Here is a 25511-nt window from a genome sequence, read left to right as displayed (position 1 = left end):
GTGAAGCGGGAGTGGGTCTGGGAGTGAGTGTGAAGCAGGAGTGGGTGTGAACCTGGAGTGTGTCTGGGAGTGAGTGTGAAGCAGGAGTGGGTGTGAACCGGGAGTGAGTGTGAAGCAGGAGTGGGTGTGAACCTGGAGTGGGTCTGGGAGTGAGTGTGAAGCAAGGTTGGGTGTGAACTGGGAGTGTGTCTGGGAGTGAATGTGAACCGGGAGTGTGTCTGGGAGTGAGTGTGAACCGGGAGTGTGTCTGGGATTGAGTGTGAACCGGGAGTGTGTCTGGGAGTGAGTGTGAAGCAGGAGTGGGTGTGAACCGGGAGTGTGTCTGGGAGTGAGTGTGAAACAGGAGTGGGTGTGAACCGGGAGTGGGTGTGAACCGGGAGTGGGTCTGGGAGTGGGTGTGAACCGGCAGTGTGTCTGGGAGTGAGTGTGAACCGGGAGTGGGTCTGGGAGTGGGTGTGAACCGGCAGTGTGTCTGGGAGTGAGTGTGAACCGGGAGTGTGTCTGGGAGTGAGTGTGAAGCAGGAGTGGGTCTGGGAGTGAGTGTGAAGCGGGAGTGGGTCTGGGAGTGAGTGTGAAGCAGGAGTGGGTCTGGGAGTGAGTGTGAACCGGGAGTGTGTCTGGAAGTGAGTGTGAAGCAGGAGTGGGTGTGAACCTGGAGAGGGTCTGGGGGTGAGTGTGTACCGGGAGTGTGTCTGGGAGTGAGTGTGAACCGGGAGTGTGTCTGGAAGTGAGTGTGAACCGGGTGTGTCTGGGAGTGAGTGTGAACCGGGAGTGAGTGTGAACCGGGTGTGTCTGGGAGTGAGTGTGAACCGGGAGTGAGTGTGAAGCGGGAGTGGGTCTGGGAGTGAGTGTGAAGCGGGAGTGGGTCTGGGAGTGAGTGTGAAGCGGGAGTGGGTCTGGGAGTGAGTGTGAAGCAGGAGTGGGTCTGGGAGTGAGTGTGAAGCGGGAGTGGGTCTGGGAGTGAGTGTGAAGCAGGAGTGGGTCTGGGAGTGAGTGTGAACCGGGAGTGTGTCTGGAAGTGAGTGTGAACCGGGTGTGTCTGGGAGTGAGTGTGAACCGGGAGTGAGTGCCGGGTGTGTCTGGGAGTGAGTGTGAACCGGGAGTGAGTGTGAAGCGGGAGTGGGTCTGGGAGTGAGTGTGAACCGGGAGTGTGTCTGGGAGTGAGTGTGAACCGGGAGTGTGTCTGGAAGTGAGTGTGAACCGGGTGTGTCTGGGAGTGAGTGTGAACCGGGAGTGAGTGCCGGGTGTGTCTGGGAGTGAGTGTGAACCGGGAGTGAGTGTGAAGCGGGAGTGGGTCTGGGAGTGAGTGTGAAGCGGGAGTGGGTCTGGGAGTGAGTGTGAAGCAGGAGTGGGTCTGGGAGTGAGTGTGAAGCGGGAGTGGGTCTGGGAGTGAGTGTGAAGCAGGGGTTGTGTCTGGAAGTGAGTGTGAACCGGGTGTGTCTGGGAGTGAGTGTGAACCGGGAGTGAGTGCCGGGTGTGTCTGGGAGTGAGTGTGAACCGGGAGTGAGTGTGAAGCGGGAGTGGGTCTGGGAGTGAGTGTGAAGCGGGAGTGGGTCTGGGAGTGAGTGTGAAGCAGGAGTGTGTCTGGGAGTGAGTGTGAAGCGGGAGTGGGTCTGGGAGTGAGTGTGAAGCGGGAGTGGGTCTGGGAGTGAGTGTGAAGCAGGAGTGGGTCTGGGAGTGAGTGTGAAGCGGGAGTGGGTCTGGGAGTGAGTGTGAAGCAGGGGTGGGTCTGGGTGTGAGCGTGAACCGGGAGTGCGTCTGGAAGTGAGTGTGAAGCAGGAGTGGGTGTGAACCGAGAGTGAGTGTGAAGCAGGAGTGGGTGTGAACCTGGAGTGGGTCTGGGAGTGAGTGTGAACCGGGTGTGTCTGGGAGTGAGTGTGAACCAGGAGTGTGAACCGGGTGTGTCTGGGAGTGAGTGTGAAGCGGGAGTGTGTCTGGGAGTGAGTGTGAACCGGGAGTGAGTGTGAACCGGGTGTGTCTGGGAGTGAGTGTGAAGCGGGAATGTGTCTGGGAGTGAGTGTGAAGCAGGAGTGGGTGTAAACCTGGAGTGAGTGTGAAGCAGGAGTGAGTGTGAAGCAGGAGTGAGTGTGAAGCAGGAGTGGGTGTAAACCTGGAGTGGGTGTGGGAGTGAGTGTGAACCGGGTGTGTCTGGGAGTGGGTGTGAAGCAGGAGTGGGTTAAACCTGGAGTGGGTGTGGCAAAGCGCTGGGCGGGATTTCCCCAGGGCGGGATTTCCCGAGGCTTTGGGCGGGATCCAGCCGGCTGTGTGGGTCGCCGGAAAGTCAGACTGAGTTTCAGGGCGGGAGATGAGGAAGGCACGGAGCGAGGCGGCGGCGGCCGGGGCCGGGGGTCCAGCTGCAAAGCCCAAGAGCGCAGCTCCAGCAGCTGCTGTGCCGGCGAACGGCCCGTCTGCCAAGCGCCCCGGATCCAGCAGGGCTGCTGGTGCCAACCCAAAGGGTCACCCGGGGAAAGGCTCCAAGGAGCGGCCGCGGCAGAGCAGCTGCCCCAATGGTGAAGACAGTAAATCCCAGAGCAGCCCCGCACCCAGCAGGAAGAGCGACAACAATCACAAAGAAGGGATTAGAAGGAAGAACCAGGGCACCGGATCCAGCAGGGCTGCTGGTGACCAGGGCACCGGGTCCAGCAGGGCTGCGGGTGACCAGGGCACCGGGTCCGGCAGGGCTGCTGGTGCCCAGGGCACCGGATCCAGCAGGGCTGCGGGTGCCCAAGGCACCGGGTCCGGCAGGGCTGCTGGTGCCCAGGGCACCGGATCCAGCAGGGCTGCGGGTGCCCAAGGCACCGGATCCAGCAGGGCTGCTGGTGACAAGGGCACCGGATCCAGCAGGGCTGCTGGTGACCAGGGCACCGGGTCCAGCAGGGCTGCGGGTGACCAGGGCACCGGATCCAGTAGGGCTGCGGGTGACCAGGGCACCAGGTTCAGCAGGGCTGCGGGTGACCAGGTCACCAGGTCCAGCAGGGCTGCTGGTGCCCAGGGCACAGAATCCAGCAGGGCTGCGGGTGACCAGGTCACCAGGTCCAGCGGGGCTCTGAGCAGTAGTGAGAAAGACCGGAATCTGAACAAAGTATTGAGAAATGTGCTTGAAGATCTGCGGATTCGATCAGACCAGAAATCCCGAGCTGCGAAGCTGGTCAATGAGGTGGTGGATCATTTGTTGCGCTCCATCAGGAAGGATTCTGCAGGTTGTTTTGCAGCAATTGAAAAGTTAGCAAGTGGCAGCTACTACGAGAACGTGAAGGTACTTTTAATTTTGCTGGTTTCTCTGCGAATTCTGCTTCTTTTTGCAAATAATTCCTGCCCTTGGATTTGGTGCTATTGGTTTAATTTTCTCAAACTTTGGGACAGATTCCATTTCATAGAATCTCTACAGTGCAGAAGGAGGCCATTTGACCCATCGGGTTTGCACTGACCCTTGGAAAGACTACCCTATCTAGGCCCACGCCCCCACTCTATCCCCGTAACCCAGTAACCCCACCTAACTTTTTGGATACTAAGGAACAATTTAGCATGGCCAACCCACCTGCACATCTTTGGACTGTGGGATGAAACCGAAGCACCTGGAGGAAACCCACACAGAATACGGGGAGAACATGCAAACTCCACACAGTCATCCCAGGCCGGAATTGAACCCGGTCCCTGACCCTGTGAGGCAGCAGTGTGAACTGTTTTGAGTCTGGATGACTTTGACAAAGAGTCATCCAGAATCAAGATGATAGCTCCTTTCTTTCTCCACAGAATGGCCTCTGAACTGTAGGGATTCTATGGGATTCTGTCAGTCCTGCTGAGATTGTCCAGTATTTTCTACTTTTACCCAAAGTGTTTCACAGTTAATGCAGGAAATGCTGCTGCCAGTTTGCTCGCAGCCAACCACCACAGACTGCTATGTGTTAGCGACCAGATAACCTGTTTGTTGTGAGGTTGATTGAGGGATAAATATTGGCCAGGGCATCGAGGAGAACTCCCCTGCCCTTCTTTGAAACATTCCCTGGGGATCGTTATAAACCCATCCGAGATGGCAGATGGGGCCTCAGTTTAAGGTCTCATCCAAATGACTCCGGCACTCCCTCAGCACCGAATTACAGTTTCAGCCTTAACTTTTGTCCTTCAAGCTCTGAAGTGGGACTGGAAACTAGGATCACTTGACTCCGAGGAGTATAATGGGGGAGGGGGGGGGGGGGGGGTGGCGTTGAGATTATCTATTTTGGTAAGAAGATTGGAAAAGCAGAATATTATAAAAGGTGAGAGGGTAATAAATGTTGGCATGCAGGGAGATTTGGGCACTGCTGTACACACATCACAAAGCTAACATGTGGGTACAGGAAGCCATTCGACAGGAAATGGTATATTGGCCTTTACTGCATGCACATTAGAAGTTTTGGGTGAAATTGTACAGGGCTTCAATGAAAGTATATCTGAAGTACTATGGACAGTTTTTGTTGCCTGACCATGGGAGGGGCATAAACACCTTTTTAAAAAAATGTATTTTATTCCAAACTTATTCAAACAGCTACAAAACATAAACAGTCTGGGGAACATACTCCCCAATTGTACAGTTTGTACAACTTTTTCCCCATTTTCAGCCCCCCCCCCCCCCCCCCCCCCCGCTGCGACGAACAAATCCTCAGACACGGCTATGAACATCCCCCACCTTGCCTCAAAGCCCTCCGCTGAACCCCTTAACTCGTATTTGTTCTTTCCCAGACAGGGAAAGTCATATAACTCTCCCAGCCGATCACCATTCCAATAAGATCCTTCGCCGGGCAAAACTCCACACAATCATCCCAGACATCGGTCTTCCTCCCCTCGATCAGCTCCGGCTACTCTGATATCCCAAATATCGCCACCAAAGGGTTTGGCCCAACCTCCTCCGTCGCGATCCTCGAACACCTCCGCCCAGTATCTCTCCAGATTCACGCAGCCCCAAAACATATGTGTGTGTTTTGCCTACACTTTTCACACCCGTCTACCACTCCCTAGAAGAACCCACTAATTCTTGCCCAATTCATATGCACCCTATATATTGTTATGGGCCAGGGTTTAGAAAACTCCAGAGTATATTATGGAGTTCACCTGACCTATAACTGATTTTGGCTAGGGTGAGCACAAGAGTTTGCCTTTCAGGTGTTATTCAACAGAGTTCTTAGGCGCTTTTAATCATAAAAAAACAAGCTTTATTCAAAGAACTTAGTTAACATTTGTATAAACACACACAGAAAGAACTTTTATAAGTTACAAACACAAAGAACCCACACAGCTACAGTAATCTAAGTATAACCCTTAATGAATTCCCCTTACCTGTTCCAATTCAATAACAAAATCCAAGTAAAACCAGAAACCCCTTTTCAAAGGTGTGGCCCAGTACTCGGCATTCTCTGTTAGAAGACTCTGTTATTGATACTCTGAACGCCTTTTCAAACAGTGGGTTTGAATTCCTTCAAGAAAGCAATTATCTCTTTTAAGTTATCAAGCAGTCTGGAAGCAGCTTTTAAAATGAAGATAGAGAGACACTTCTTTCAAACTGTGCAGTTCAAACCAGTCCAAACTCAAAGCAAAAGTAAAACTCAGAGCCACAGCCCAGCTCCACCCACATGACATCACTGAAGCCATGTGATAAGACAAAAACATTTCTTAAAGAGACACTCACATGACAGTATCATCTTGAACTGTATCAAGCTCACCTGTGCGAGGAAGTCAAGTTTACCCTGCGTTACGCCTCGCTCCACAATGCCCAATTTATCTCCCCTCCGAGCTCTCCCTCCCACTTCTCCTTAATCTTCAACACCTGATCACTTCCCTGCTCTCCCAGACACCCATATATGTCTCTGGTCCTGCCCTCCCCTTCCATGTCCAGCAGGGCATACTTTGGTAGCTTGGGGAATTTTTTCCAAACCTTGCGCATAAAGTCCCTTACCTGCAAGTATCTAAACTCACTCCCTCTCGGGAACTCTACCCTCTCCTTCAGTTTCACTACACTGGCAAACCTCTCTTCCAGGTACAGATCCTTCACCTTAACCAGCTCCACGTCTCTCCACTTCCTGTACATACCGTCTGTCTCCCCCGGCTCAAAACCGTGGTTTTCACACAAGGGCGTTAACACCGACATCCCCTCTTTCCGAAAGTGCCCCCTCAACTGGTTCCACACCTTCACTGTGGACTGAACCACTGGGCTCTCCGTGTATTTCTTTGGTGCCAGTGGCAACGCCGTCATCACTATAGCCCTCCGGCTGGACCCACTACAGGATTCTTCCTGCATCGTAACCCATTCCGCCCTCTCTCTTTCCCAACACCACCTCACCTTCCCCATGTTCGTCGCCCAATAATGCAGCAGGTTTGGCAACGCAACCCCCCCCCCCCCCTCCCCTCCCCCGCCCTTCTACCTCAGCCTCTGTAACAGGGTCCTCTTTACCCTTGGTACCTTCCCTGCCCACACAAACTCTGAGATAATCGTATCCATCTTCCGGAATAAGGCCTTTGGTACAGAAGTTGGAAGCACCTGGAATATGAATAGAAACCATGGCAGGACATTCATCTTCACCACTCGGAAGGGGCATACCTATCTGAAAGAAGGTGCAACAAAGTGTAAGGGCCCTTACTGTTGATTCCCTTGGACTTTTGACTTTTTAGTTTTTGGTCCATGGATTGTTAATGGAGACATACATGCGGCACGGTAGCACAGTGATTAGCGCTGTTGCTTCACAGCGCCAGAGACCTGGGTTCGATTCCCGGCTTGGGTCACTGTCTGTACAGAGTCTGCACATTCTCCCCGTATCTGCGTGGGTTCCTCCGGGTGCTCCGGTTTAATCCCACAAGTCCTGAAAGATGTGCTTGTTAGGTGAATTGGACATTCTGAATTCTCCCTCCGTGTACCTGAACAGGTGCCAGAGTGTGGCGACTAGGATATTTTCACAGTAACTACATTGCAGTGTTAATGTAAGCCGACTTGTGACACTAATAAAGATTATTATTGAATGCGAGCAGAGGGAGAAAGGAACTCAAAGTGTCAAAATAGTACACTGTGTTATAAAGTTTTGCATTTTGGGCAGAAGAACTCAGACTATGTGACACCGAAGAGATTGGAGGGGTATGTTTTGATTGGTTGACTGGTGGCCAGTGGATTGGCCAGGGACAGTATTCTGCCCGACAACCGACAGCGATTAGTTCCTGTCAGGTGTTTTTTTTTTGGAGAGAACTCAGGAGAAGCCACTGGACTCTCCAACATCACTCTCTCTCTCTGCTCTGCTGCCTACTGTCTGAAGGTGTTAGCCCCAAGATCCTGAAAGAAGCTCTCTCTCTCTCTCTCTCTCTCTCTCTCTTGAATGCTGTCTACTATTTTGGTGAGTCTGAGTGAAAACCATTATGAACTGAAAGAAAAGATAACATCCATCTAAAAGCCTCGATTGAAGAAGAAACTAACTGGAAGATGTCCATCAGAAACAAAGACTCTTATCCTATTGTTCTGCACTCCTCTTTCCCCTCGGTGTTTGTTTGTCTCTGTGCGTGCCTGGAGTAAAAACATTAAAAAAAAAATAATAATTTTTATTGAAATTTTTACAAAATACAAAATATAAACATCTTAGCTCTATTAACATACAACCGCGGTAACACCCCATGAACAATACCCCCCCAGCTTCAAGAGCAACTTCAAACAAAAAGAAAGAACAACAAAGAAAAAGAACAAAGAAAAAAAAACCAAACAAGAGAGAGATAGCACCCTCCACAAACCCATGTGCACAGTTCTCCCTCCCCCCAATCCTTACCCCCCCCCCCCCCCCCCCTCCTCCCGGGTTGCTGCTGCTGTCGGCCTATTTCCCTACCGTTCCGCCAGGAAGTCCAGAAACAGCTGCCACCGCCTGAAAAACCCTTGTACTGATCCCCTCAGGGCAAATTTCACCCTCTCCAATTTAATGAACCCCGCCATATCCGAGATCCAGGCCTCCACGCTTGGGGGTCTCGCATCCTTCCATTGGAGCAAGATCCTCCGCCGGGCTACTAGGGACGCAAAGGCCAGAACACCGGCCTCTATCGCCTCCTGCACTCCCGGCTCCACTGCAACCACAAAAATTGCGAGTCCCCAGCCTGGCTCGACCCTGGACCCCAACACCCTCGACACCGTCTTTGCTACCCCCTTCCAAAATTCCCCTAACGCTGGGCACGCCCAAAACATATGGGCGTGGTTCGCTGGGCTCCCCGAGTACCTAGCACACCTGTCCTCGCCCCCGGAAAACCTACTCATCCTCGTCCCAGTCATGTGGGCCCTATGCAGCACCTTGAACTGTACGAGGCTAAGCCTCGCACAGGAAGAGGAGGAATTCACTCTCTCCAGGGCATCCGTCCATGTCCCCTCCTCAATCTCCTCCCCCAGCTCCTCTTCCCACTTACCCTTCAGTTCCTCCACCGAGGCCTCGTCTACCTCCTGCATCACCCGGTATATGTCCGAGATCCTCCCTCCTCCGACCCACACCCCCGTGAGCACCCTATCCCGCACCCCTCGTGGGGGCAGCAAGGGGAACCCCTCCACCTGCTGCCTGGCAAACGCCCTCACCTGGATGTACCTAAACATGTTCCCCGGGGGGAGCCCAAACTTCTCCTCCAACTCCCCTAAGCTCGCAAACCTCCCTTCCACGAACAGGTCCCTCAACCTCCTAACCCCTGCCCTGTGCCAGCCCAGAAATCCGCCATCAATCCTCCCTGGGACAAACCAATGGTTCCCCCGTATCGGGGCCTCCATCGAGCCCCTCTGGAGTAAAAACATAGCAATAAAATAGAAAACAACTTAACCATTTAACAATTTAACAAAATAAGGTGGGGTATCTGCCGCTTACAAATGAAATACATCCACCGCCCAAGCCACCCCCACCTCCCCCTCTCACCCCCCCCCCCCCCCCCCCCCCAGTTGCTGCTGACCTCCACGTAACGTTCCGCGAGAAAGTCAAGGAACGGTTGCCACCGCCTGGAGAACACCTCGCAAGGCAAACCTTATCCTCTCTAACCTGAGAAATCCCGCCATGTCACTGACCCAAGCCTCTACGCTTGGGGGGGGGTTTCATGTCCCTCCACATTAACAAGAGGATTCTCCGGGCTACCAAGGAGGCAAAGGCCAGAACTCCGGCCTCTTTCAACTCCTGCACTCCCGGATCATCTGATACCCTAAATATCGCTATCCCGCAGCTCGGTGTTACCCAAGTGTCCAAGACCTTGGACATAGCCTTTGCAAAGCCTCTCCAAAATCCTGTAAGTGCCGGGCATGTCCAGAACATATGGACATGGTTTGCTGGGCTCCCTGAACATCTCACACACCTGTCCTCCACCCCAAAGAACTTGCTCATTCTCGCCACTGTTATATGTGCCCGGTGCACCACCTTAAACTGAATCAGGCTAAGCGTGGTGCGAGATGAGGGGGAATTGACCCTGCCCAGGGCGTCTGCCCACAGGCCCTCATCCAGCTCCTCCTCCCACTTGTCCTTCAGCTCCTCCACCGATGGTTCCTCCGCCTCCTGCAGCTCCTGGTATATATCCGATATCTTGCCATCCCCTACCCACACGCCCGAGACCACCCTGTCCTGTATCCCCAGGCAGGCAGCAGCGGGAATTCCCCCACCTGCTTTTTCATGAACGTCCGAACCTACATGTACCTAAAGGTTTCCCCCGGGGGTAACCCAAATTTCTCCTCCAGCGCCCTCAGTCCCATCAATGAACAAATCCCCCATCCTTTTGATACCCGCCCTGTGCCAACTTAGGAACCCCCCGTCTATTCTACCGGGAACGAACCTGTGATTATTCCGTATCGGGGCCCAGACTGAAGCCCCTACCTCCCCCCTCTGCCGTCTCCACTGCCCCCAGATCCTCAATGTCGCCACCACCACTGGACTCGTGGTATGCCGTGTCGGCGGAAGCTGCAGCGGTGCCGTTATCAGTGCCCCCAAGCTAGTACCTTAACAAGACGCCGCTTCCAACCGTTTCCACGCCGCCCCCTCTCCCTCCACTACCCATTTCCGAATCATGGATATATTCGCTGCCCAGTAATAGCTGCAAACTGAGCCTCAGCCTTCCCCATGGTAAGCAAGTCAAACTCTGCCTGCAGGCTCCGCCGCTCCTTCAACAACGCCTCCTCGGGGGATTCCGCATATCTCCTGTCAACCCTGAGTATCTCCCCCACCAACCTCTCCCTCTCCATCCTATCCCTCTTCTCTCTGTGGGCCCTGACTGAGATTAGCTCCCCTCTGACAACTGCCTTCAGCGCCTACCAGACCACACTCACTGAAACCTCCCCATTATCATTGGTCTCCACATAGCGTAGGGTACACCTCTGAACCCGCTCACAGACCTCCTCGTCCGCCAGTAGTCCCACGTCCATTCTCCACTGAGGGCGTTGGCCTCTCTCCTCCCTCAGCCCCAACTCCACCCAGTGCGGGGCATGGTCCGAGATTGAAATGGCCGAATACTCCACCCCCTCCACTCCAGGGATTAGCATCCTACTTACCATGAAATAAATCAATCCGCGAGTACGCCTTGTGCACATGGGAGAAGAAGGAAAACTCCTTCGCCCTTGGTCTGGCAAATCTCCGCGGATCCACTCCACCCATCTGGTCCATAAACCCCCTCAGGACCCCGCTGCCGTCCTCTTACACGATCTCGACCGAGACCGATCCAGTGCCGGGTCAAGGACTGTATTAAAGTCTCCCCCATTACCAAACTGCTTGACTCCAGATCCGGAATCCTACTCAACATCCGCTTCATGAACCCTGCATCGTCCCAGTTCGGAGCATACACATTCACCAGCACCACCCGGACCCCCTGCAACCTGCCACTTACCATAATATATCTACCACCTTTATCCACCACAATACTCGCCGCCTCAAATGCCACCCGCTTGCTCACCAAAATTGCGACCCCCCCTGGTGTTTGCATCCAGCCCTGAGTGAAAAACCTGCCCCACACATCCTTTCCTCAGCCTGGTTTGATCCGTGACCTTCAGATGCGTTTCTTGTAGCATGGCTACGTCTGTCTTTAGCCTCTTTAAGTGCGAAAACACACGGGTCCTCTTGACCGGCCCATTCACGCCTCTCACGTTCCACGTGATCAGCCTGGTCGGGGGGCTACCTCTCTCTCTCCCCCCCCCCCCCCCCCCCCCCCGCCGACTAGCCATCTCCTTTTTTAGGCCAGCCACGTGCCTGCGCCTCCTGCGCTCTCCAGGCCCCCCCAGGCGAAGGCTCCCCGTCCCGACTCTCCCCTTTAACATCAATTCCACCTCAGTCAGCACAGCAGCATTCCACCCCCCCCCCCCCCCCCCCCCAGTCGAGCATTCGCTTAATCCCCCGACCCCCCCCCCCCCCCCCCCCCCCCCCCCCCCCCCCATTTCACTCCCGTAAGTTAGCTGACTCATGCTGACCCCGGCCACTCCCGCCTCCACCTCCAATCCCCCTGTGGTTTCCGCTTACAAGTCTCCAACCCCCCACTCCCCAACCTAAGTGGGGTAGAGAGAGTCCCCCCCTACACCCTGTGTGAACAGAGAGAGAAAAACAAAACAAAGTACCGTACACTCAAACCCCCAGCTTCAGGTGCCACCCCCACCATTTTGTGGGTAAACCGTGCTCCCTGGCTGACCCCAACTCCTGTGACGCAGCTCTTCCCAACTGCGACCTCGCCCAGAGCCTCGAGGGCCTAGGGCAAAGGGGCCACAAAAACACAAGAAAACACGGGGGAAACCCCAACATTTTAAAAAATAAATTTAGTGTACCCAATCATTTTTCCAATTAAGGGGCAATTTAGAGTGGCCAATCTACCTAGCCTGCACACCTTTGGATTGTGGGGGCGAAACCCACGCAAACACGGGGAGAATGTGCAAACTCCACACGGACAGTGGCCCAGGGCTGGGATTCGAACCTGGGACCTCAGCGCCGTGAGGCCGCAGTGCTAACCCACTGCGCCACCGTGCTGCCTTCGGGAAACCCCAACATAACATCCCCCCCCCCCCCCCCCCCCCCCCCCCCCCCCCTCCAGCAACCCCCACGACATACTGCAGTCCATTAACTCAAGTCCAGTTTCTCATTCTTGATGAATGTCCATGCCTCATTCGACATGTCGAAATAGTGGTGCCGGCCCTGATGTGTAACCCACAGCCTCGCCGGTTGTAACAGCCCAAACTTCACCCCCTTTCCGTGGAGGACCGCCTTGGCCCGGTTGAATCCCGCACGCTTCTTGGCCAGCTCTGCGCTCCAGTCCTGATAAATACGGATCTCGGTGTTCTCCCACCTGCTGCTGCGCTCCTTCTTCGCCCATCGCAAGACACACTCCTTGTCGGTGAAGCGGTGGAACCTTACCACCATAGCTCTCGGCGGCTCATTCGCCCTCGGCCTCCTTGCCAGGACTCTGTATGCCCCATCCAGCTCCAGGGGGCGCGGGAAAGCCCCCGCGCCCATCAGCGTGCCCAGCATCGCGGTCACATACGCCCCAGCATCCAACCGCTCCACGCCTTCAGGGAGACCCAGAATCCACAGGTTCTGCCTCCTTAACCTATTGTCCACGTGCTCCAGCTTCTCCTGCCATTTTTTGTGCTCTGCCTCGTGCGCCTCCACTCTAACCGCCAGGCCCAGGATCTCATCCTCATTATCAGAGGCCTTCTGCTGCACCTCCTTGATTGCCGTCCCCTGCATCTTCTGGGTCTCCACCAGCCTTTCAATTGATGCCTTCATAGGGGCCAGCGTCTCCGCCTTTAAATCCGCAAAGCAGGTTCTTAAAAACACCTGCTGCTCCTGTGACCACTGGGCCCAAGCTGCCTGATCTCCGCCCGCCGCCATCTTGTTTTTTCGCACCCGTTCTCCTCTTCTCCAAAGCCGCTTTTTTGACCGCCCCACTCCTGGTCCACTCCATACAGTGCTGGGGGGACCCTCACTGTTTCCTTCCCACACCGGGAATCATCGTCCAAGTGCCGCTGGAGCTCCGTAAGAGGGCCCAAAAGTCCGTTATCGGCGGGAGCTGCCGAACGTACGACCTACCCAGGCATAGCCGCAACCGGGAGTCTCGAATAATAAAAAGTTAATTGTGTTTAAATTTACAAACCTTTCCTGGTGATTAGTTGGTGGGCAGCCAAAGGGCTTGGGTATTTTAAAATAAAAGTTAATTTCAGTCGTTTTGCTGCTCTGGGTCTAGTGGGGCTGGAATTGACTGCGCTCTGGCGCAGGCTGTCGTAGCTAAAGTTTTGCTAGATTGATTTCTGGGATGAGAGTTGTCCTATGAGGAGAGATTGTAAAAAGTTGACCTTTTTGTCTTCTGGAGCTCCGAAGGTGAGAGGTGATGTCAGTAAAACATTAAATTCTTAAGGGACTTGACCAGGGTAGGGTAGGTGCTGAAAGGTTGTTTCCCTTGGCTGGAGAGTCGAGAATGAATGAGTTTCAGGTTGACCATTTGGGACTGAGGTGAGGAGGAACATCTTCCCTCGAAGAATTGTGAATTTTTGGAATTCTCTCCCCAGTGGGATGTGGATGGTCCATCATTTGGCATATTCAGGACCAAGAAGGACAGATTCTTGGGATCTTTGGGATTTAATTTTTATTCTCCTTTTTCACATTTTCTCCCAAATTTACACCCACCAACAATAAACAATAATCAGCAACAAGTATGTCAATCCCCATAACAATAACAACAATCCCATCCTCCCCCCAACCCCCAAACATCAGCCCGCATGTTTACATAAACAAATGACAAAAAGGAATCAGGGATTACCCATAGTCACCCTTAATAAACACAGCCCCCCCCCCCCAACTAATGTTCGATGTTATCCAGTTTTTGAAAGTGCATAATGAATAACGCCCATGACTTGTAGAGCCCCTCCGTCCTTCCCTTCAGTTCAAACTTAACCTTCTCAAAAGTCAAGAATTCCAACAGATCCCCCCGCCACGCCAGGGCACAGGGTGGAGAGGCCGTTCTCCATCCCAGCAGGATCCGCCTTCGGGCGATCAATGAGGCGAAGGCTACGATATCTGCCTCCGCACCCGTTTCCAACCCTTGCTGGTCTGACACCCCGAATACGGCCTCCCGGGGACCCGGGTCCAGTTTCACATGCACCACCTTGGAAATTACCCTAAAAACCTCCTTCCAGTAATCCTCTAGCTTTGGACAGGACCAAAACATATGAATGTGATTAGCGGGGGCCCCCTTGCAACGCTCACACACATCTTCTACTCCTTCAAAGAATCGGCTCATCCTCGCACACGAGGTGGAGGCATTTACTCTCCGGAGCACCTCACAACAGACCCCCTGTATAACCTCTCCCAACTCTTCCTCCCACTTTGCTTTGATCCCTTCCAGTGGTGCCTTATCCTCTTCCAAAATAGCTCTGTAAACCACTGACACTATCCCCTTCTCCAATCCCCTTGTCGTCAGCACCTCCTCCAGCACTGTGGAGGCCAGTTCCTCCGGGAAGCTCTGTATCTCCTGTCTGGCAAAATCTCGAACCTGCATGTATCTAAACATTTCCCCCTGCTCCAGCCCATACTTCACTTCCAGCTCCCTCAATCCTGTAAACCGACCCCTAAGAAACAAATCTTCTAATGTTTTAATTCCCTTCTCCTCCCATTTCCGAAAATCTGCATTACAACATTTAACCACAATGTGAGAAAACGATTGCAACCTTCCATCAAAGCATAAGAAATAAGAGTTGGAGCAGGCAATAAAACCTCTTGAAGCTGAGTCATTCACTAAGCTCATGGCTGAACTTTTACACATTGTTTTGTTACCTGCGCAGTAGGTAACATGTGCTACTCAATCCTTGGTTAATGAGGTCTTCTGAATCTCGATAAAGAAGACTCAAACTCGTCCAGTAGTAACAAAAGGTTTATTGAGTAACTATAACAATAATTGCATGAGTTCTTTACTTTAACTTTGATACTAGTGATAAGGTTAACAAGATCTAACTACAGTAACTACTAGTAACTCCACAAGCCATCTGAACAAATCTGATACTGCCCTGGTCACAGTGCACCAAAGAGAGAGGGAGAGACACAATATGGTTACTTTTTATACCCCTGTTGGTCCGGTCCTCTAGTGATCATGTGGTGCTACTGATTACACATTAACACCTTATGTACATGCACATACAGAGATCACTACATCCCCCTTTTTTTCTTGTTTTCTTTACATATGGTAAAGAAAATTGAACAAACATAATGGATGCAGTTTGCAACTGCATTACATAAATTAATGAGTTAATCAGTCAAATGTTAATATATTTAGTCTCTTAGGTTTTCCTTCTCGTTTGCTTGAAACAGGTAGACAAATGATGTTATGTACAAGTTGTGATGATATTGATGATTATATAAAGCCAATTAATATTTATGAGTCCAATCTTCATTAAAAAATTTGTGTGTCCAAACTTTATGAATTTGTTCGGGTGAGTTGCTTTCTTCTGTTGTCGAAGTGGTGATGTTGATATCGTCATTTCTTTGTGAGCGTCGTCAGTGTTCTTGCGTTTGAGTGACCAACAAGTCATCATGAAGTGTTGGAATGGTCGAATCACTTTGTTGTCTGATTTAGACTTTCTTTTTTTTTCTCTATGCTTGCGGTAACGATTCTGTGTTACACCGTTGTCTGACCTGGACTTTTTCCTGTGCTTGCGGTATTGATTCTGTATGTCATCTTTGTTGTCTGACCTGGACTTTTTCCTGTGCTTGCGGTATTGATCTAGTGTGTCATCTGCCTTGAAAACTGGTGTGCTTGCTTGTTCTGGAGCAGATGCGAATTCGTGAATTTTTTTGTCATGCCATGGCATGTTTGTAGTCTTGTCATTGTTTTGCAGTGTGCTGTGGCATTGTCCTTCATGTGCAGAGTTATGCTGTGTTATACCGGTTGTTGTTTCATTGTTGTTGTTTCTGTCTTTGTTGTTTTCGTTGTCATTCTTGTTGTTGTTCTTGTTGTTATTGTCGTGCTTGCTCTTTCTGGTTTTGTTGTTTTTGCTGTTGTTATTGCTGTTTATCTTGTTTTGCATGTTATTTCTGTTATGCTTCTTATTGTCTTTGTTGTGGTTTTTTTTATACCCCTGTTGGTCTGGCCCTCTAGTGATCATGTGGCACTACTGATTACACATTAACCCCTTATGTACATGCACATACAGAGATCACTACACACATCAACTCCACTTTCCTACCCTCCTCCTAGATTCCATTGGAGTCTAAAAATCTGTCAGTCCTAATCTTGAACATACTTAACGACCGAGCATTCACAGCTCGCTTTGGATAGAGAATTCCAAGGATCCACACTCCTTAGTGAAGAAATTTCTTGCCATTTCAGTCCCAAATGGCCGAATCATCTAACAACTGGAGAGGGGAGGGCATTTGGTGGTAGGATCATGTTGGAGGAGGTGTCATAGGGGTCTACAGCACAGAAAAGGCCATTTGGCCTATTGTGTCCACGCTGGTCAAAAACAGCCATCAAAATATTCTAATCCCATTTTCTTGGCCCATAGCCTTGGCATTGCAAGTGCACTTCTAAACACTTCTTAAATGTTACGAGGGCCATTGCCTCCACCATCCTTTCGGGCAGTGAGTTCCAGACTCCCACCACCCTCTGGGTCAAAATGTTCTTCCTCTCATCCCCTCTAAACCTCCTGCCTCTACCTTACATCTATGCCCCCTGGTCATTGAGCCCTCCACCAAGGGGTAGAGTTTCTTCCTGTCTACTCTATCTATGCCCCTCATAATTTTTTACATCTCAAACATGAGAATGGGGATGAGAAAAATATGAGCCATGATTGAATGGCGGAGCAGACTTGATAGGCCGAGTGGCCTAATTCTGCTCCTATGTCTGATGGTCTTTTGTCCCCCCCTCAGTCTCCTCTGCTCCAGGGAAAACAACCCAAATCTATCCAATCTCTCTTCATAACTAAAACTCTCCAGCCCAGCTAACATCCTGGTAAACCCCTTTTCAGTGCTATCACATCCCTGTATATTGTGGATTGCAAAACTGCACACAATTCTCTAACTGTGGCCTAATCAATGTTTTATACAGCTTTAGGATAATCTCCCTGCTCTTAAACTCTATGCCTCGACTAATAAAGGCAAATACTATATGTCTTCTTAACTACTTTATCCACCTGCCCTGCTGCATGAAGGGACTGGTGTGCATGCACACCAGTGTCCCTCTGATCCTCAGTGCTTCCCAGAGTCCTGCCATTTATCATGTATCCCTTGCCTTGTTTGTCCTGCCCAAGTGCCTCACCTCACACTTGTCCAGATTGAATTCCATTTGTCACTGATCAGCCCATCTGACCATCCTATCCATATCCTCCTGTAATCTAAGGCTATTCTCCTCACTATTTACCACCCCACCAACTTTTGTACCATCCGCAAACTTACAGATCAACACTCCTGTGCGTGCAGAAGACCATCACTTGTTAAATATGGAGGCCAGTGGCTTGCATGGTGACAATTTGGAGGGGGGGGGGGGGGGGTCAGCTTGTGATGAGATCAGCTTCATTTCAACTTTTTATTTCTGATCTCTGCAGATTTCAGAACCAAATGAATTTGACATAATGACCACAATTCGTGTTGACAGAATCGACTTTACAGACATGGATTCTGAAGGTGCTTTCTACCAAGTAGCATTTAAGAGAAATCAAGGGACCAACCCGCTCAGTCAGTTTGTTTGTGATGGAACACTATCCGCTGAAAAAATGATCTGTCACCTCAGGAAACTCATAAAAGAAGCAGTAAAAACTCTATCAGGTTGGTGTGAGGTTGTGCGAATGTATTTTACACATTACTCCGTCTGCACGGTGTTTACTGTGGGTGGGAAATTAATGAGTTGCCCACTTAGAAGCATGCTGGGAAATGCTTGACTGTAGTTTAACACCGCTTTTGAATGAAAATAATGAGGTCAGGTAACGTAACAAAATACTGCTTAGCATTCTGGTCTCGGCCTTATTATAACACATTGTCCTCCGAAAGATAACAAAATGCGTACTCGAGTTGTTTTTAGCCAAGGGCAAGAACATACGTACTACGTATTTCATCTTACGTACTTTCCAAGGTCTATTTAATATAAATATGGCTGTTTACTTCAAGCTGTTATTTCAGACTAAAAAGATATGCTTTCTTCGGTCGAATCTCAGAGTGCTGTGGAATGGCTATGCAGCCAGACCACTCCTCTCTCCGCAAATATTGGTGTAAATAAATTTCCTTAAATTGAACCTCGAAGAATTTGTCTTTATTATAATTTCCACGACAGTTACTCTACGTTAATTGGATCAATGTGTTTCTGTACTGAATTTGCCCTCTCGATTCCTTTCTGCAGACACCTTAGCAGGAAGATGGCTAGCTCCCTCCCATTTCATCGAGGAGCTTGGGCCATGTCCCTCGGTAGGCTTTTCTAGGTGCGACCGAAGCAGAGACCAACCCTGTCCTCACCTGACACATTGGTCTGCAAACCTGTTATATGTGGGACACCTTGATGCCTCTACCCAGGTTTTAGGGACATTGTTGCGCCCACTATACCACCATGACTGGGATATGCTGATTCAGCACACAGAGGGACTGTGCCATGGATCGTCCTACTCTGTACAGTTCGGTGTTGCACCAGCCCAGTCGGCTGGTTTCAATTTTAACCAGTTTTATACCTCGCACACCACAGGGCCATACAAAGGGTGGTGGAAATCTGGACCTCTCTCTCTGCCCAAAAGGCTCTGGACATTAGGGGGTCAAGTGAAATCTTCAAGAATGAGATTGAACGATTTTTGTCGGGGGCAAGTACCAAAGGAAATGGGTCAGCGGTGAGGAAATGGAGTTGAGGTGTGCAAATCAACCATAATCGAATTGGATGGAGGAACAGGCCTGAGGGGCTGCATGGTCTTCTCCTCTTCTCATTTTCCTCTAAGTTAATGGGACAGGGAACTGGCCATGGCCACCAGTATTCACTTCACCTCCGGCATCCTCCTGTTCACCACTAGTGATTCACTGTGGAGGAGAAACCTTGAATATCAGTTTATGTTCCATGTTAATGGTCTAACCTCTTTACGCCAAGATTATTCAGGATAGCCATTATTTACAGTACTACAAAATGTAATTCTTTGAAACCCATTTTTGAAAGGACACAGCATAAAAGTGGACAGGAAAAAGCCAGGAAGCCCTGCCGTGACCCTTCAGATTGAGGACAAGGAACATGGGCCGATCTCGCTGGACATGGTTTTAGCTCTGGAGGTTCATTCACAGAGCTGGCCCAGCAGCACCACCGATGGTCTGAAGATTGAAAATTGGTTAGGAACGAAGGTCAGGAAGAATTTCAGAATGGAGCCTTTTTACCTTGTGCCAAAGCAGCCACTTGATGTGACACAAGGAGCACAAAGTCAATCACATAAAGGTATTTCTTTACCTGTTACACCCACCTCATTTTAAACTAACCGGTATCAGGAAATACAGAAAAAAAATCATATATATATATACACAGTAGAACTGCAGTGAAAATTGCATATTGTCACAAGTAGGCTTCAAATGAAGTTACTGTGAAAAGCCCCTAGTTGCCACATTGCAGCGCCTGTTCGGGGAGGCTGGTACAGGAATTGAACCCGCGCTGCTGGCCTTGTTCAGCTTTACAGGCCAGCTGTTTAGCCCACAGTGCTAAATATACAATTAGTACCGGGTGGTTAAATGTTAAAGGGAGAAAGTTTCCTCAGGTCCTCTTATACTCCTAGCTGCAACTTCACCAGAAACTATTAGGTATGCAACAGTGTTTCCACTGAAAGTTAGTGGGAAGAACTTCACCCAACGTAAGACCCCAGCAAAACCACTCAGAACAAGTGTGTTGTGGATCTGGTATATGTCTTTCATAAGAATATTGCACCTCATGCTGTAATAGGCTGCATTCCCCTTTGAGGGGGGAGAGCTGGTGGTGATTTAACCTGAGGATCACCACACCTCAGGTGTGCCCTTGCTCTGCGTCACGGACCAGCTCTCTAGCCAAGTGAGCTAAACCACCCCCATGCCTCATGCATATGCAGAGCTTATATAAATAAGAGTTGCCGTAGCGAGAGCTCTGTCCAGGGAGTATTGCAGATCACATTATACTGGGATCTACAATATCAGACTTCAGGGGAATGAATGGTGGAACAGGAAGGTTGTGAGTAGCAGAGCTAATACCACTTTGATCTGAACCTGAGCGTTTGACTATATTTTAATCATTACAGTAATGTGGCGGATTTCATTCTCACATATTGAGAAGAAGATGCTCCTGAACCATGGTAACTTGAAGACTTGCTGTGAGAATGGATCATCTAAATGTTGCAGGTTAGACTTGTTGCCTACTGCTGTATCATGTAAATCCTGGTCTGATCTCATCTACTTTCTCTCTCTCTCTCTGTGACACGAGTTTCAAGATGTTAGCAGATAATATGCTTTACACAACCCCATGAAATTGTCTGCCCAGAGTGAATGATGGGGCGGGTGACCTCAGTATAACATGTCGGAGGATTGACGATTAATGTCAGTTACAGAGTGGACAGTGAGGAACACAGTGTCATGAAGCATGCTGAGTTTCCTACGAGGGTATCCGAACTTGGTCCACCGGTTCATGGGGTGTATACTTTTATTTTGTTTTGGTGTGAAGAGACAAGTGAAACCCCAGTGAGAATAAACAGCCTAGTCGTCGTGTAACAATTATTAAAGACTATTTATTAAAACATAGAAAAGACAAATACACATAATGTACCCCTTGTTTGAAAATATAACTACGATACCTGAACTCCGTAAAAGTACATGCCCATCTGGGTCACTGTCCGTGTGGAGTTTGCACATTCTCTCCCTGTCTGCGTGGGTCTCACCCCATAACCCAAAGGTCACGCTAAATTACCCCTTAATTGGAAAAAAATAATTGGGTACTCTAAGTTTATTTAACATTTAAAAAAAAAGAGTACATGCCCATTAACTCTGCTCCATTACCTGTTGCTCAGCCAGTTTCCTAACCAGGTCAATAATTTGCCTTTAATTCCATGGGCTTTAACTTTAGCCAGGGCCGGCTCAAGGCACCGGCAACTCGGGCAGTCGCCCGGGGCGCCATGTGCTGGGGGGCGCCAGAGACTCGGGTCCCGCGCATGCGCAGTTGGGCCGGTACCAACCAGCGCATGCGCGGTGGCCGCCCTCCCCCAAGGCGCCCTCCCCCGGTCAGCCCCCCCGCTCGGTCCGCTCCCCCCCTCGGTCCTCCCCGCCCGCCCCCCCCCCCCTCGGGTCCGCCCCCCCGCCCCCCCCCCCCCTCGGCTCGCCCCCCCCCCCTCGGCTCGGCCCCGCCCCCGCACCCCTCGGCGCCCCCCCCACCCCTTGGCCCCGCCCCCCCAAGGGCGCCGAAGTTCAGCTTGCCCGGGGCGCCAGCAACCCTAGGGCCGGCGCTGACTTTAGCTAACAGTCCCTTATGAGGAACGGTATCAAGTGCCTTCTGCATCCACATAAATAACATCCAGATATATTCCTCTGTTCACTACTTTAATCACTTGGTCACAAAATTCAATCAGGCTTGTCAGGAATTCAGACAGGTTTGTTAGGTGTGAGCTGCCTTTTTCAAAAACAATGTTGGCTCTCTCTGATCAATTTTCAAGGCCGTCCTATCCTCAGTTAGACTCCAGCAATTTCCCACCTGATGTCACACATATTTGTCTACAATTCTCTGGTATTCTTCTTTCCACCTATAGAAAGTCACAGGATAGGACTAAAGAAAGGGGCCGGGATTCTCCGAGCCTCCGTGCCGAAAGCGTGCTCAGCGCGGGGCGGAGAATAGGGCGTCCGACCCGCGATCGGGTCCGACACCTTCCTGCGATTCTCCATGGACTGGAGAATCGCCGCCAGTCGACCGAGCGCGGTGCTGGTCGAGGGTAATTGAAAGAGGCCCCCGTGGTGATTCTCCGCCGGCAGCTGGCCGAGTTCCCGCTGGTGTGGTTCTAACATGGTTCCACCCGGCGGGCACGTGGAGTGGCGGCTGCCGCGGCCGCCCTGGTGGTGGGCGGGTGGATCCGTCACCGGGGGGAGGGGTCCTCCAGGACGGCCAGGGTTCCGATTGGGGGCCACCGATCAGTGGACGCACGCGATCTGGGGGGCTCCTATATTATTGGGGCCAGCTTGCTGTGTGGGTCCGCCATGTTGTGCAGGGCCGCAGGCGGCCACCGCACGCATGCGTGGACCCATGGCCAGAAGTACAGGGCCCCGTATCGGCAGCCGGAGCTGCACGGAGTACTCCGGCACCCTGCTGGTCCCCTTCAGGTAAGTAAATTGCTGGGCCAAGCGGCCCGTTGACGCCGGCGTGAAACGCTCCGCTGTTTACTCCGGCATCAGCACTTAGCCGCCGTTTTGGAGAATCCTGCCCAGGGTTCCTGAATCAAGAGAATTTGGAAGATTCTAGTTAGGTTATCTCCAATGTTTACTCTTTATACCATTATCTTCTTCATTACCGAACTGGGCGAGGTTCCAAACTGGGAGCATGCGTTTTTAGCTTGGTTCCCCAGCTGTGATGTCCCGTGTAGGGGTTCGGCCTCTTACACACCCCCAATTTTCAAGTCTTTACCATTAGCAGCAATGACTTCACCTCTTTGACCACGGTTTGGTTACCTGTCTTAATATTTCCTGATGTAACTTGGTGTCAAATTTTGTTTAAGCTTCTGTGAAGAACCTTGAGCCATTTTACTAAATTAAAGATGATATATAAATGTTGTTTGTTGCTGCGGAGACACTGACAGGTATAGTTTAGGACATACACACCCATACATGTTCTGATCATGCGAGTGTAGTAGGCTTTTCAATCATGAGAATATAATAGACGAGCCTGATCCTTTACTCATTCAACATGAGCTCATACCCATCCTGATCATCAATGAGTGCCAAACAATGACTATCTTCAACAAAAGAGGATCTAACCATGGATTCTTGACATTCAATAGCATTACCATCGCTGAATCCCCCACGATCAACTTCCTAAGGGTTACCATTGATCAGAAACTGAACTGGACTAGCCATATTAATACTGTGGCTATCAGAACAGGTCAAAGGTAGGAATCCTGTGGCAAGTAACACATCTCCTGAGCTCCCAAAGCCTGTCCACCATCTACAAGACACAAGTCAGGGGGTTAATGGAATGCTCTCCACTTTCCTGGATGAGTGCAGCTCCAACAATTCTCAAGGAGCTCAACACTTCCACAAACATTCAAACCCTTCACCACCGACGAAAAGTGGCAGCCGTGTGTACCATCTACAAGATGCACTGCAGTAACTCACCAAGTTTCCTTAGACAGCATCTTCCAAACCCACGACCACTACCACCTAGAAGGACAAGAGCAGCAGATGCCTGGGAACCCCACCACCATTCTGACTTGGGAATATATTGTCAGTCGTTCACTGTCACTGGGTCAAAACCCTGGAACTTCTTCCTGGACATGTGTTGGCATGATATGTCCAAAACTATACCGGTCAGTGCCTCTACGCCAACTTCCTCCCTAACAGCACTGTGGGTATTCCTACAACTTAGGGACTGCAGCGGTTCAAGAAAGCAAGTTACCACCACCTTCTGAAGGGTAACTAGGGATGGGCAATAAATGCTGGTGTAGCCAGCGATGCACATATCCTATAAAGAAATACATTTTAAAAGATCAATACCACACTGCCTATTTACCCACCTTGCCACCTGAAGCACCAAATGATCCCAGATTCAATTTCATTGGACCAGTGGATGTCTACCAGAGCAGCAATATGATGCTAATTTGGCTCTGTGCCTGGAGCTGGTGTGGGGGTAAAGCACTAGGACAGCTGGCACAGGTTACTGTCCAATTCACCTGCTGCAGTGAATGCAGACATGGAAATGATGGGGTTTAGCTTTGACCCTCCGCCTGCTTGGGTGATCGAGCTGTTCCTCACAGCCCAGGCTGATCCATGAAGAATGGTGCGTTGGGTGAGGGGCACGAATTGGCGCTTGCAGAACCATTATCCCCACGAGTCGGGAAAGAAGGGAACTAAGCTGCACAGGAAAAAGCAATGTGGACTGAAACCACTGTCATTTTCACAGGAAACCATGTCTGAAGCTTTTGAAACACCTCATCCAAAAACTAAAGGCCAAGCACCCTCGCATCCTGGCAAGTGTCTGCTCATACCACGCAAAAACAACTCTATTCCATGCATGTGTCAAAAGACCCAACGATGAAATGTGGTCCTTTGAAGACCTTGATATCTGCTTTCTTCAGCTGTTGGATGACTTTGTTGAATACCTTCAAGCCACCAACCTTCCTCATTTTTTCATCCCCAACTACAATCTCTTCAAACCTGGTTTATTTGATTCAAGATGTAGAGAAGTACTGCTGCGTCTGATTGAGACAGAGAGAAACAAGGATTTTGTGATCTTCTCAGGGCCCAACTAACTGCACAAAGGTCATCCAAGGTTCAGTCTGAGAGAAATATGGGTGAAAGGAGAAGTTGAGAAGGTTGTTTTGAAAAAAAAAACATCCAGAATTTAGGGCAAAATTAACGAGGAATAGAGTACAAAAGCAAGGAAGTTATGATAAACATTTATAAATCCCCCAACTGGAGAATCGTACAGAATTTTAGAAAGGCCTTGGTATGATGGAGATCACATTCTCCGCAGAATTCGGTTTAGAATAAGGAAAAGTATAAGCAGCACAAATTAATACATCAAGTATTTTAATTCAAAACCACTTCAGCGAAAGGTCTTTCACAAGTCAGCATTTGCTGCAAAAAACTTGAGCTGACCCCAGGATCATTTAGCCATTCCAGACAAATGCGGGCTAAGGAAGATCCTTGAATTGACAGCCTGTAAATTCTTTAAATTACTTTCTTGCAATTATAACCAAAAGCTAGACCGCGCGCGGGAAGGTCACTCTGAGATAGCAAAGAAAAATAAATTAACAGATTACTTCCTAACTTTTGACACTTAAGATAACACCATTCGGAATAGTGTCTGTCTGAACATCTACATATCAAAGAAACTTGACACATTGAAAATAGACAGAAGTAGAAATATGTCCCAAACAACTCCCTCTCCAACCATATATCTTAGACACCTGACAATCAAGCAGACACTAAGATCATTAAAGCACATTGTTGATTAAACAACAAGCCTGACCATTTGGCTATAAGAAATTAGCCAGCATTAAGAGGTAAGATAACAGGAAAGCCCTTCACTAAATAGGAGAAATTATATACAAAAAGATGGACATTTTCGCAGAACTGGTACCTCACTCTCTCTTGCTAAAGCGTGCAGTCAAAGTTCTGTTCTGCAGCTTGCCTCGTCAAAAAGACCATTGTGATTTTTGTACGTGTATTTCTATTAAACACCTTAGAAACGTATTAGAAATTGACATGAGATACTTTAGGATTTTCCATGTTTAGATATATCCTCTTCGGGAAGTTAGCTTGTTAGCAGATAACAAAGGACTGTTCACCAATTTATATTTTTATCTCTGCAATTCTGTATGTATCAATTGAAATTATTTTATAATAAAAATACTATTATTAAAAATTAAA

General features: G+C 50.0%; 1 protein-coding gene across 1 annotated transcript; it reads left to right on the top strand.

Annotated features, from left to right (window-relative positions):
• Positions 1–2305: 2305 nt before the first annotated feature.
• On the top strand, positions 2306–25511 carry LOC119967962 (cyclic GMP-AMP synthase-like). Its single transcript, XM_038801063.1, has 5 exons — positions 2306–3256; positions 17516–17735; positions 19096–19365; positions 20189–20288; positions 24040–25511. The coding sequence occupies exons 1-5, from the start codon at positions 2306–2308 to the stop codon at positions 24386–24388; spliced, it is 1890 nt and encodes a 629-aa protein (XP_038656991.1). The 3' UTR covers positions 24389–25511.

This window comes from Scyliorhinus canicula, chromosome 6 (assembly GCF_902713615.1).
Source record: "Scyliorhinus canicula chromosome 6, sScyCan1.1, whole genome shotgun sequence".
NCBI classification, from domain to species: domain Eukaryota; kingdom Metazoa; phylum Chordata; class Chondrichthyes; order Carcharhiniformes; family Scyliorhinidae; genus Scyliorhinus; species Scyliorhinus canicula.
Note: the sequence above shows the minus strand (reverse complement) of the source record. Positions and strands in the feature narration are given on the sequence as shown.

Bases quoted from the DNA above. Each gene is read 5' to 3' on its own strand.
- LOC119967962 (XM_038801063.1), top strand. From the start codon at position 2,306: ATGAGGAAGGCACGGAGCGAGGCGGCGGCGGCCGGGGCCGGGGGTCCA. The intron at 3,257-17,515 runs GTACTTTTAATT...TGATCTCTGCAG, and splicing joins GCTACTACGAGAACGTGAAG to ATTTCAGAACCAAATGAATT. The intron at 19,366-20,188 runs GTATTTCTTTAC...TAATCATTACAG, and splicing joins ACAAAGTCAATCACATAAAG to TAATGTGGCGGATTTCATTC.